At 41.2% G+C, this 13,809-nt stretch overlaps 1 protein-coding gene across 4 annotated transcripts in view; it reads left to right on the forward strand.

The window, feature by feature from the left end:
- The window catches only part of SLC12A7 (solute carrier family 12 member 7), a 237,382-nt gene that overhangs the window by 129,683 nt on the left and 93,890 nt on the right, over nucleotides 1-13,809 (forward strand). For all 4 annotated transcript variants that reach the window (XM_072153070.1, XM_072153072.1, XM_072153071.1 and 1 more), the window contains 3 exons: nucleotides 9,044-9,279; nucleotides 11,695-11,900; nucleotides 12,307-12,471. In XM_072153070.1, the coding sequence (XP_072009171.1) occupies nucleotides 9,044-9,279; nucleotides 11,695-11,900; nucleotides 12,307-12,471 (607 nt within the window). The remainder of the gene's footprint in view (nucleotides 1-9,043; nucleotides 9,280-11,694; nucleotides 11,901-12,306; nucleotides 12,472-13,809) is intronic.

Here is a 13,809-nt window from a genome sequence, read left to right on the forward strand (position 1 = left end):
AAAGGGGGAATTACATACAATTATTTGGTAAAATAACTATAGCTTTACAGTTACACTTTAACACTTTAGAGGTTGTCCATTTTATCATTGTTTTCTAATTTATTTATTTATACTTGTCTTTACAATATTGCTCTTGTATTGCATGTAACAGTTTGTAGACACCATAGAATGTAAAAGCATCTTTATGTGACACTTGGGATTCAATAAGCAGCCTTTGTGGTAAGTCAACTTGTATATTATAACAATACTGCCTATCTGTGGGCAATTGGCTTAAGGCAGTGATGGCGAACCTATGGCACGGGTGCCAGAGGCGGCACTCCGAGCCCTTTTCGTGGGCACCCGGTCCATCGCCCCAGCACACCAGACAGGACTCAAAGAATCTTCCTGTAGTTCCAAGCAACTTAAAAGATGCTGCTTTCAGTCATATTTTGATACTTACTTCGCTACTTGGGACTGTAGGAAGAGGGGGAATGAGTACACAGGGCTGAATTATCTTTGGAGGACCTCCTGCTGGCCCCATGATTCTCTGTGTACAGAGGGACACTGGAAAGAAGTGATGTAAATTTTCCATCTTTCTACAGTGTTGCTGTTCTCAGGAGGCCAATATGATTGAAAGTTGTTGAACAGGGAGCAATAAGTTACTGCTTTAATTTTTAGTTGGCACCTCTTGATAAATAAGGGGGGTTTTGGGTTCAGTTTGGGCACTCGGCCGCTAAAAGGTTCGCCATCACTGGCTTAAGGTGCTGAGATAATGGGGGAAACATTGAGGGTGGAGACGCATAAAGATTCTGGGAGCTTTTTATACATATAAAATAGCAGGCAAACTGAGATGTTGTAACAATACAGTGGGGGTCATTTACTAAGGGCCTGATTCGCGTTTTCCCAACATGTTACCCAAATATTTCCGATTTGCGCCGATTTCCCCTGAATTGCCCCAGGATTTTGCCGCATCGGCGCTGGCATGCACGCGCCGGAAATGGGGGGCGTGGCCGAACGAAAACCCGACAGATTCAGAAAAACCCTGCATTTTTAAAAAAATGTGTCGCGGAGCTTGCACTTACCTTCGCTCAGCCCGGCTCGGTGTATTCCAGTGCGTTCTGGGGAACTTCAGCGCAGCAGCGCCACCTGGTGGACGTCGGAGGAACTGCCTTAATGAATCCTGGCCGGACCCGAATCCACCACAGAGAACGCGCCGCTGGATCGCGAATGGAACGGGTAAGTAAATCTGCCCCAATGTATGCTATAATCCATAATGCTATAAGTAAATAATACAACATAACTCAATGTCACTTATCACAAAACTGAGCTTAAATAGTTTGCTTTTATGATTCTATGGGCTTTCTTAAGTAGGAGAAGTTATCTCCAAGATGGCCACAATCTACAACTACAACTCCCATGATACCTCATTTCTCAGTAACAGCTCTTTTCTCTTATGCTCTAATCCCAGTGATGATCTAACAAACTAGGGGTCATTTACTAAGGGCCCGAATCACGTTTTTACCTCTGGTTACCCCAATATTACCGTTTTTGCGGCAATTTTCGCTGAATTGCCCCAGATTTTTGGCACATGCGATCAGATTGTGGCGCACGCAGCGGAAATTGGGGGGGGGGGGACGCGTGGCCATAAGAAAACCTGACGGATTCAGAAACAATTTCTGAATGTTTTAAAAAAGTGTCGCTTGATACGCACTTACCTGCACCCAGCATAGCTTGGTGAACTCCGACGGACTTCAGCGCAGCAGCGACACATAGTGGACATCAGGCGCCCTACCTTAGTGAATCGCCGGAAGACCCGAATCCTCCACAGAGAACGCGCCACTGGATCGCGACAGGACCGAGTAAGTAAATCTGCCCCATTTCTGCTCTGTTATCATAGTAATGATGTCTAACTGCCCTGCGACTACAGCCAAACATAATGATGATCACATGACCTTCCCAGGCAGGTGCAGGACATGTGATGTGACCAGTGGCTTCTTTAAGAAAATTGGGCATTGGTGATGGATACCGGAAATCACTAGAGATATGTGTGGTAGGTCATATAATGGATGACATTTATAGTCTAAACTGTGTCCTGGAGGATTCCCAAAGTATCTATACAGTGACAGGCAGCTGCATATCCAACTGAATCCTAGTACAGTGAGATACATCATTATGGGCTGGATGCAATAAAGATTGCCCACTGTGCTGCACATAAGCAAATACGCGTCGGGGACCTTTTACACCAGATGTGGGTAGAAAAGAGATCATGGGTATGTGCAATATGTATGAATTATGTATTTACACATATAAAAATGCAATTGGGTATGTGCAATATGCTCCTGTACAGTAGTATGTAACATGATTAGACCTGTTTACAGGTAACAGTGTAATATTGGAGGACGGTATCTGGGAACTATATAATCCGTGCACTTTTAAGCACTAGACACTTTCCTTGACTTAATCTACATCCCGGATACTTGCCCTCTTATGCACTATGCACTTTTTAAGCTGTCCCTAATGTCTTGTACATCGATTCTGCCATTTGTAGTATGTAATAGTCCCATGTATCACTCTGGATTATCTGGTTGTATATTTTTTTTTGTAGTGTCCTTGTTCCTCTCAACAAAGATCAACCTATTAGTATCTTTTTAAATGTTTGTTTATTATGTATTATTTCAATAAAGATGCATTGTTACACATAAGGTGGGTAAATTGGCTTCTGTGTTCTCTAGATAGGTTCTACATAAGCAAATAAATCCAAAAGTTGCATATCAAACTCTTAACTAGATTGTAGCCCATTAGTGGTTTATCATATAATTAAATATTTTTTAAGCATTTTATTCAGGCAGTCATATTATAGTCTAACAAACCCTTAGTAATATTTTATTATTCTTTTTCCCTCCCCTTATCTCCTCCCATATGGACTCCATATTTTCATTTTTGTCACCAATATCATGTCGCAGGACGGGCTTGAGGCAGGATTTCACTTATAAATGTACCCCTCCCCCTTTTTTCATTTTTTCAATGATACCCACTATATCATATTTGGCCTTCAACATTAAGAGTTCCAGTTCCTCCATTTTGTAAGACTTCTGGCATTAGTGTATATAACTTTTATCTTCTTGCCCTGTACAAGTGTAGTTGCTTTCCCCCAGGTCTCTAGTTTAAACACCAATGGCCGGATCATAGGGGGGCCCCCACCACTTTGCCCTTCCACTTCCTACAGTCCCTAGTAGTGAAGTAAGTATCAAAATAGGACTGAAAGCAGCATCTTTTAAGTTGCTTGGAAGTGCAGGAAGATTCTTCGAGTCCTGTCTGGTGTGCTGGGGCGATGGCTCGGGTGCCCACAGAAAAGGCTCTGAGTGCCACCTCTGGCACCCGTGCCATAGGTTCACCACCACTGTTATAGGGGGTGTATATAGTTATTATAGGGAGGCTGTATATTGTTATTATAGGGGGTATATAGTAATATGTGGACTGTATATAGTGATTATAGGGGGACTGTAGTTATTATAGGGGGACTGTATATAATAATTATAAATCAACTGTATATAGTTATTATAGGTTGTGTATATAGTTATTATAGGGGGACTGTATGTAGTTATAGGGAGGCAGTATGTAGTTAATATAGGGAGGCAGTATGTAGTTAATATAGGGAGGCAGTATATAGTTATAGGGGAACTGTATATAATTATTATAGGAGGACTGTATATAGTTATTATAGGGGGTGTATATTGTTATTATAGGGGGCTGTATATATAGTTATTATAGGAAGACTGTATATATAGGTATCGCCGCGTCCAAAAATGCCCGATGTATAACATAAAATAACGTTTTTCACTGCGTTTAACCCCGTAATCGAAAATGGCACTTTTTTGCCATTTAAAAAAAAAAATTCTATAAAAAGTGATCAAAAGGTTGTAAAGTCCTAAAAATGATAACATTGTAAACGTCATCAAAATCTGCAAAAAAGACACCTCCCAGAGCTCTGTACACCAAAGTATAAAAAAGTAATTAGCGCCAGAAGACGGCAACATCCAAAAATATTTTTTTGTACAGGAGATTTTAATTTTTTTTAAATGTATGAAAACATTATAAAACCTATAAAAATTTGGCATCCCCATAATCGTACCGACCCAAAGAATAAAGTATACATGTAATTTGGGACATACAGTGAAATCCATAAAATCCAAGCCCACAAGAGTACACGGCACACGGCATGGTATATTAAATACCACCATTTTGAAGTGTAATTTGTTACGCAGAAAATAAGTCATCACACAGCTCTGTACATGGAAAAATTAAAAAGTTATAGATTTTTGAAAGTGGGGAGTGAAAAATGAAAACGCAAAACCGAAAAAGGGCTGCGGAGTTGAGGGGTTAAAAGAAAGGATACATGGCATAAGATGTACTATGGTTACATTATGTATCGAAATTTCGATACCTTTTTCAGTTTTCAGAGAGGCAGAATGGTTCAATACCAGGATTTGTTGACGTGCGATACTCCACGTGGTCACCACTCCACCAACCAGAAGTAAAGTATGCTCTGTGTGAGCGCGGGCAAAGGAGTAATTGGTGAGAAGAACAGGGAGTTCGTGTGCTGCCACTATGGCGCTTGAGGTAAACCATGTTCCTGCTCTTAAGCACACACTGCCTCATGTGGTGCTGCAGGCCTTCCCCCCTGGAGCCCTCCACTGAAGTGCAGCCTCCAGCTGCCCTGACACTGCGAAGATAGAGCGTTTAGGGCTGGAGAAAAGTTTTCACAACAGGAGCTGTGCAGGAAGTTTAAAATAAAGTTCAAAAACATGATGGTCGTGAAGGGGTTAAGGAAGTGTGATCCTGAAAGGTATAATACACATAGTTGATTCCTTGCTCAGTGTCTGAGAGAGCCTTGAGATCCTTATCACACAGACGGGCTCTTACAGTCTCTGTAACTCTAGAGTAGAGTCTCTGTCACTCTATGCATCTTCATAGGCTGACAGTGATAATACCCTGCAATACTAATGAATTGTAGGGTATTCTAATGAACGAGCAATCAGATTTCCCATACTGAAACAAAGTAAAAAAAAAAAAAGTTTTTGAATTAAAAAAAAAAATCAATAAAAGGATAAAAATACCCTAATTCCCCATTACATATAAAATCACATATAAAGGGAAAAAAGTTAAAATCTTCACACAAAACCTACGCATATACTATTACCGCGTCTGTTACAACCCATACAATAAAGCTATTATAAGTGAATCTGCACAATGAATGCTATAAAATAAGGCCAAAAATATATAAGTTTACCTATCTTGTCTCCATGACAAAAGTAATTAAAAGTGATATGTATCTGTCAGGAACCAGGGGTAGTGGACCCACTGGACCACCGCTAACGATGATGTAAGCCGACACCAGGGAGCGAAGTCTATGTGGTACCTGGTTTTCATCAGAGCTTGCCGCAAAGCGGGTTGGACTTGCTGTGGTGTGGTACCACCAGGTCACACCACAGGCTCGACTTTGTCTGCGGTGGTTTCCAAGGTGTAGTACAGAGTCGTTAGGCAAAACCTTGGTCAGGGAGAGGCAGGAGGTCGAGACAGGCAGCACTGGATCAGAGTCGGAAACGTAGCGGTAGGTCAGGACAGACCGCATGGGAATAAAGTCAATAACGGAACCGCGGTCACAGCGGGAAATCACAGTATAAGCACAGGGCATAGGTAACAAGCTTTCTCCATTGCAACGGGGCACAAAGATCCGGCGGGGTATGTAGGAAGGGGACGGCTATTTATTAGATTAAGGAGTGGCCAGCTCCAATCAGCAGTTTGTGCACGGTCGCAGGAGCACACGTGACAATATCTACTGCTGAATGGTACTAAATTGCAGCATTTCCAGCTAAAATAAGCCTCAAATCAAGGGTTATGCATCTTGGAAGAGGGTGATGCAAAAACTATAGATTTCTAAAGATCAATTTGATTTGTTATTCTGATTTTTGTTTGTTTTAAGATGGCCACACCCCGGTATTAATTGGGCAGCACCTTTGCTATCCTGTCTAGATAAGCAAAAATGAATGTCTCAGAGACTTAACAAACAATATACCCCCCTCTGCACAAACAACATAAAGATTATGCAAGTAAAATACCTACTTGGTTGCTTTTTCTTGCAATTAAACCCAAGCAAAATAAAATGCACTTATCTATTTGTTGCTGGATAAAAAAAAAAAAAAAAACTCCTTCCCTTAATCCCGAGTACCACTTTGGACACTGCACACAATAAACACATTCACTTTTCTGCTTGTTATTTAATAGGTTAGATGCCAAAATAAGCCTCTGCATTTACTGCAACAAATATCTGGCTGCAGAACCCAAATTCCTACAGTATGTGAAGTGGAACCCGGATATAAACTTAGACATGCAAGGGCTTCACCCAATAAAACTAAGCTGGTATAGGAGCCAACCATTAGGGACTACTAGAGCTGAGATATTTTTACTCTTATGTTCTACATTGCCATAAGCTTAAAGCAATATGAAGCTATCCATAAATTTTTACATATGTTAAGATCGATTATTTAAGACAAGACAATTTTGGTACTATATTTGCAGTATACCGTATTTTCTGGAGTATAAGACGCACTTTTTAGCAAGAAAAAATCTTGCTAAAAAGTCCCCGCGTCTTATAGACCGGAGGTCAGGAGGATCCAGCACTGCCAGATCCTCCTGACCGCTGTAATGGAAATCGGGTGATGCCCTGAGATAGAGCTGCACCCGATCTCCCAGAGTGGAGAGGCTCCGTACTGCTCTTCCCTCTCCCCGATGTCCTACAGGTCCAGGACCTGCGATGATGTCAGAATTATGTGACTGATCACATGCTTCTTACATCACCACAGGTCTTATACTGCCATGCTGCACTAGGACAGGGTGAGAAGAAGAGGAATGGGGGGGGGTTGTGTTCTGTGTGTGTGTATGTGTTCTGTGTGTGTGTATGTGTTCTGTGTGTGTGTATGTGTTCTGTGTGTGTGTGTATGTGTTCTGTGTGTGTGTATGTGTTCTGTGTGTGTGTTCTGTGTGTATAGCTGTGCTGAGTGTGTATGTGGATGGATGATGCAGTGCTGTGTGTGTATGTGGATGGATGATGCAGTGCTGAGTGTGTATGTGGGTGGATGATGCAGTGCAGTGTGTGTATGTGGATGGATGATGCAGTGCAGTGTGTGTATGTGGATGGATGATGCAGTGCAGAGTGTGTATGTGGATGGATGATGCAGTGCAGAGTGTGTATGTGGATGGATGATGCAGTGCAGAGTGTGTATGTGGATGGATGATGCAGTGCAGAGTGTGTATGTGGATGGATGATGCAGTGCAGAGTGTGTATGTGGATGGATGATGCAGTGCAGAGTGTGTATGTGGATGGATGATGCAGTGCAGAGTGTGTATGTGGATGGATGATGCAGTGCAGAGTGTGTATGTGGATGGATGATGCAGTGCAGAGTGTGTATGTGGATGGGTGAAGCAGGGCCGAGTGTGTATGTGGATGGGTGAAGCAGGGCCGAGTGTGTATGTGGATGGGTGAAGCAGGGCCGAGTGTGTATGTGGATGGGTGAAGCAGGGCCGAGTGTGTATGTGGATGGGTGAAGCAGGGCCGAGTGTGTATGTGGATGGGTGAAGCAGGGCCGAGTGTGTATGTGGATGGGTGAAGCAGGGCCGACTGTGTATGTGGATGGGTGAAGCAGGGCCGACTGTGTATGTGGATGGGTGAAGCAGGGCCGACTGTGTATGTGGATGGGTGATGCAGGGCCGAGTGTGTATGTGGATGGGTGATGCAGGGCCGAGTGTGTATGTGGATGGGTGATGCAGGGCCGAGTGTGTATGTGGATGGATGATGCAGGGCCGAGTGTGTATGTGGATGGATGATGCAGGGCCGAGTGTGTATGTGGATGGATGATGCAGGGCCGAGTGTGTATGTGGATGGATGATGCAGGGCTGTCTGTGTAAATGTATGTCTGTGTGTACTGTGCTTTAGTGCGACCAACAGGGATATTTTAATTGGTGTAAAATATATTTTTTCCTTTTTTTGGAAGCGTAAATCTGGGGTGCGTCCTGTAGTAAGAAGCGTCTTATAATCCGAAAAATAAGGTAATTTTCAGGGTTTATCTTTGCACAGAGTCCCTGGCATATTTTTAAATGAGATCTTTAATTCTGCCAATAGATTCATAAATATAAAAAGGGTTGCATCGGCACAACTAGCTTCCGGAAGCTTGGTATATATGTGGGAGTAGGAGTATAGTAAATAGGTCTTATCAGAGTGTTCTGTGCCCAGTTCAGACAAAACAATGCCAGGAGGAAGATGGAAGGAATAGATGCTACAGATATGCAAGGTCTTTTCTAGCTTGCCCCTCCCTAATGCATTTGTGATCTGACCCTATGCTGCAAGAAAATCTCTGTTGGCAGATTTAGAAAAACTAGTATGAAAAAAAGCTTATGGGAACCTGTCATTGGGTGAAATGTGAAGTCCTCATGACAGGTTTGCCTTAACGATTTAGGGAAAGTTATTGGAAATACAGAGCTGATTTATCAAGTAAACTATTCTTTAATATGAATGGCCTATTCTCAATGGTTTCAGAAACACTGCTCTCTAAAAAATAGTGTACACTTGCTTATCTACATCCACTGTGCCAACCACAGCTTAGTAGATTTGGGCAATTGTCTGTGGAGTCAAAATGCTCACTATACCCCTATATGAATTTGTGTAGATTCCAAGGGTACCTCGGGGTCCCTGTAAATGCAGCATGTTGCATAAATGTATAAAAATGTGTATAAAAATCTGCATTTGCATACAAATCTGTAAACTTAATAGCAGTCCTTTCCTCCTAAACCCTGCCATTTGCAATATACTGATGCCCTGCAAAATCCAATTTGGGTGTTTGCAGAGTAATCAGCTCATTCCACTTTGTTATCTTTGCACCAATCATTGTGCATTAAGTTTGCAACAATTAATTGTTTAAGGAATTTAGTTTACAAAAGTTTTAATATCTTTTTTGTTTTCAATACTTGCCTGTAGTCACAAGTATCTTTTTGCATTTTGTTTTTGCAGACTTATATATCACCGAATGCTGCTATATTTCCCATAGAACAAGATGATCCTCAAGCTATGTTAAACAACATGAGAATTTATGGGACTTGCATTATTGCTATGATGGCTATCGTAGTATTTGTTGGGGTTAAATATGTCAACAAACTTGCACTGGTTTTCCTTGCCTGTGTGATACTGTCCATTATGGCGATATATGCTGGCGTTATCAAATCAGCCTTTGATCCACCAGATTTTCCGTAAGTCATGTTTTTTTCTTCCAGATTCTAACCAAATGCAGAATTGGGTTTCAAACTGTGCAGTGCATTTGGTCATCTAATCCATTATGATGTGAATTTTCGGGCCAAAAAAAATTTCAATTTATAGATCAGATCTCCATTTTGTTTTACCGTTATGAAACATGTGAAGGATTAAAAAACATTTTAAAAGTTGTTTTGCGTGTGTTTAGGACTATGGTTTCTACAATGGGGTAATTTTATGGGGATTTCCTATTCGTTAGGCCTCTTTTGAAAGCTGAGCAGGACCATAAAAACTTAAAGGGGTTTGCCCATGAAAGAAAATTCTCAAATTTCAATCCCCTAGGGATGTTTACACAATAAAAATCTTTTTAACTCCTTACTTTATAATATTACTCAGTTGTATTGCTATTTAGCTCTTTTCACACCCTAGTGTAAAATTCCAAAGTGTGGGCATGGAATCTCTAAACAGACACATTATGACCTCTCTATTGCTGTGTGAGATGCTGTATGCTGACAATGTGGTTAGATTATCAGGTTTATATACACTTTCATTTAGCTTCTGAACATTGTACTAGTATCTGATACATAAAAGAGAGGTGAGACAGATGAGAGATGATGAGATCCATGAGATGCATATAACACACAATTATATTCTCAGTTCTGCTACATCTCGGCCACACCAAACACTGTCAGATCTGCTGTGCCTCCCACCCCCTCCCCTGGATAAAGACCTTATCTGTTTGTAGCTTGTAACTTTACTCCCCTCGTGCTGCTTTCCGGGATGAAGTCTATGTGTGTGTGTTATTTGTAAGCTTGTCTTGGAATGCAAGGGTGGGGCCGCTGCAGAGATGAGCTCAGTGCAGCGTCAGACAGGATAACAATATGTCTTCCTGACCCATTCAGATCCCAGGCCAACCGAAATTGTGTACACCAGGACTAATAGAGACAAATTGGAATTATATCTGTGAAATGCTGTATTTTGTTTATAACAGTGAATTTGAGAACGCGTTATTTTGTTATCCTGAGTATATTTAAGAATCTTGTTGGGAATACCCTTTAAGATTTGACGATTTTCATGAAAATGTAAAAAAATGGAGCCCAACATTATAAGTCTCATAACATCATAGAAAAATTAAAGGATGCTCAAAAAAACCATGCCAACATAAAGCACACATTTGGCAAATGTCAGTTTATTAAGTTATTTGGGTGATATTTAAAAAAAGATTTAAATCTAGTAAAGAAATTTTGAACTTTGAAAATGGAGATTTTTTTTGAAATTTTAGCCAAATTTCAGTTTTTCTTAAATACCGTATATACTCGAGTATAAGCCGACCCGAGTATAAGCCAACACCCCTCATTTTACCACCAAAAACTGGGAAAACCTATTGACTCGAATATAAGCCGAGGGTGGGAAATGCATTGGTCACAGACCCCCCCCCCCCAATATATAGCCAGCCTGCCCCCTGTAGTATACAGCCTGCCCAGCTTGCCCCCTGTAGTATACAGCCAGCCCAGCCTGCCCCCAGTAGTATACAGCCTGCCCCCAGTAGTATACAGCCAGCCCAGCGTGCCCCCAGTAGTATACAGCCAGCCCAGCGTGCCCCCAGTAGTATACAGCCAGCCCAGCTTGCTCCCAGTAGTATACAGTCAGCCCAGCTTGCCCCCAGTAGTATACAGCCTGCCCCCAGTAGTATACAGCTACAGCCTGCCCCCAGTAGTATACAGCTACAGCCTGCCCCCTGTAGTATACAGCTACAGCCTGCCCCCTGTAGAATACAGCCTGCCCCCAGTGGTATACAGCCACCCCAGCCTGCCCCCAGTAATATACAGCCAGCCCAGAATTTTTTTAAAAAAAAAAAACTTATATACTCACCCTCCGATGGCCCAATGAGCAGTGCTGCTCCCCCCATGTCTGTGCGGGTCCTTTTCTGGCTTCCGCACCTGTCTTCTTTCTTCTGTAACATCGTGCTGGGCGCCGCCATTGTTCTCTCCTGCCTGGGAGAAAAACATGGCGGTGCCCAGCTTGATGTTACAGAAGAAAGAAGACAGGTGCGGAAGCCAGAAGAGGACCCGCACGGACATCAGGGGAGCAACGCTGCGCATCAGGGCCACCGGAGGGTTAGTATATAAGTTTATTATTTTTTAGGTCCATTGACATGTGTATTGACTCGTGTATAAGCCGAGGGGACGGTTTTCAGCACATTTTTTTTGTGCTGAAAAACTCGGCTTATACACAACTACATACGGTAAGTGCGAAACATATCAACTTTTGTTACATTGTGTCACGAGAATACAATCTCATGCATGTGTTTCAAATTTTAAAACAATTTTAGTGACACATGTCAGATTCTAAAAAAAAAAAAATTATTAATTAATATAATTTAACTTAATTTGCATTATGTCTATATTTGGCAGGATGTGCCTTCTTGGAAATCGTGTTTTAGCCAAAAGAAATCTTGAGATTTGTGCCAAATACATTTCTAATAATACAATAAATGAAGCACTGTGGAATAAATTCTGTATAACTACAAATGAGAGTACTACGTGTGATCCATACTTTATGGCAAATAATATCACTGAAATACAGGGTATTCCGGGAGTTGCAAGTGGTGTCTTACTTGGTGAGTTGAATTCTTTGATGTAACTGGACATTGTATATTAAATAGTATGTGTGTGTACTGCCTCCTAAGTCCTGTTATTCACCTACACAAGGATGTTTCATTCTGTTCACCCGTTCTTCCCCAGGCTTATTTATGACAATTTTCAGAGGACTTTTCTATAGGTTTTATTCCTTCTGTTTTCATACATTATCAAGTACTACATCACCGCTGGTCTTTGGATCATTGGGTGTCCTAACAATCATACCTGATTGTCCAAACTGATTGTGTATTCTTTTGTCATTCGATTAATTTCCTAATGTGAATATTTATTTTCTTTTATTTACTGGAAAAAAAGTCTCCTCTATGGCTTACATTGTCATTTATTGTTTACAAAGAAGAAAAGTAAAATTTTTATGTTCTTTTCTAGATAATCTTTGGAGTGCTTACAGTCAAAAAGGCTCTATCATTGAGCGGAATCAAACCTCATCTGTGGCAGGAGAAGGACAAAAAACTTACAGTCAACATTATGTCTTGACAGATATAATGACGTATTTCACAATGCTTGTTGGAATTTACTTTCCATCTGTAACAGGTAAAATAGAATTATTGAAGGATTAGTCTTTGGGATGTATTGATGGGTTGTACCATTCTTCTCTTCCTTACTCAGTTCTCCACGTAATTGACTGATCTCTGATAAATAATCACACTGCACTATTCTACCCACTTCTATTACTTGATAGTAGTATTTCCTATATACAAAGATAAAGATATCTGTCAGTAGCAGGGAAGAAAAGAGGGCACCTACTGGGCACAGCTTCAAGAGCCTGGTGGTAAACATTCTTTATGCACTAGTTTAATAATGTATGTAAAAACCAACTAGAAGTTCCTTGTGTCCTTTTCCTAAACATGTTTAAATATTAGGTTGAATACTAATATAACAGAATCCATATAATTTAGGCTTTAAAATATTTCAAATACCGTACAGGGGGGTAAATAAGTGTTTGATCCAGGCCGATTTTGCAAGTTTTCTCAACTACAAAGAATGGAGAGGTCTGTAATTTTTATTATAGCTGCACTTCAAATGTGAGAGGCAGAATCTAAAAAAATCCAGAAAAATCACATTTTATGATTTTAAAAATAAGTTGCATTTTATTGCATTAATTTATTTGATACCAGAGAAAAACAGAGTGTAACGTTTGGTACAGAAACAAATTACAGAGGTCAGACGTTTTCTGTATTTCTTGACCAGGTTTGTGCACTGCAGAACAGATTTTGGTCGAGTCTTCCATACAGATCTTCTCCAGATCTGTCAGGATTCAAGGCTGTCGCTGGGCAACAATGAGTTTCAGCTCCCTCCAAAGATTTCTGTTTGGGTTAAGGTGTGGAGACTGGCTAGACCACTGCAGAACCTTGAGATGCTTCATATGGAGCTGCTTGTTAGTTGCCCTGGCTGTGTGTTTTGGGTCATACTGGAAGACCCAACCATGACCCTTCTTTAATGCTCTTACTGATAGAATGAGAGAAGGAGTTTTTTGTTCAATATCTTGTAATATGGGGCCCAATCATTGCTTCACTACTGTGCAGTCGTCCTGTCCCCTAAGCATAAAACCACCCTCAAGTTATGTTTCCTCCCATGCTTCACATTTGGGACAATATTCTTATGTTCATTGTTCATCTTTCTCCCTCCTCCAAACCCAGGGAGTTGATATTAAAAAGTTTTATTTTGGTGTCTGCTGACCACATGGCCTTCTCCCATACCTCCTCTGCTTTATCCAGATGGTCGGTGGGTAACTTCAGATGAGCCTGGACATGTGCTGGCATGAGCAGGGGGACCTTTCAAGCTCTGCATGATTTTAATCTCTGATGTTGTATAGGGGGTCCCCTACTTAAGCACACCCGACTTACAGATAACCCCTAGTTAAAGACGGAC

This window comes from Engystomops pustulosus, chromosome 5, assembly GCF_040894005.1.
Source record: "Engystomops pustulosus chromosome 5, aEngPut4.maternal, whole genome shotgun sequence".
Taxonomy (NCBI): domain Eukaryota; kingdom Metazoa; phylum Chordata; class Amphibia; order Anura; family Leptodactylidae; genus Engystomops; species Engystomops pustulosus.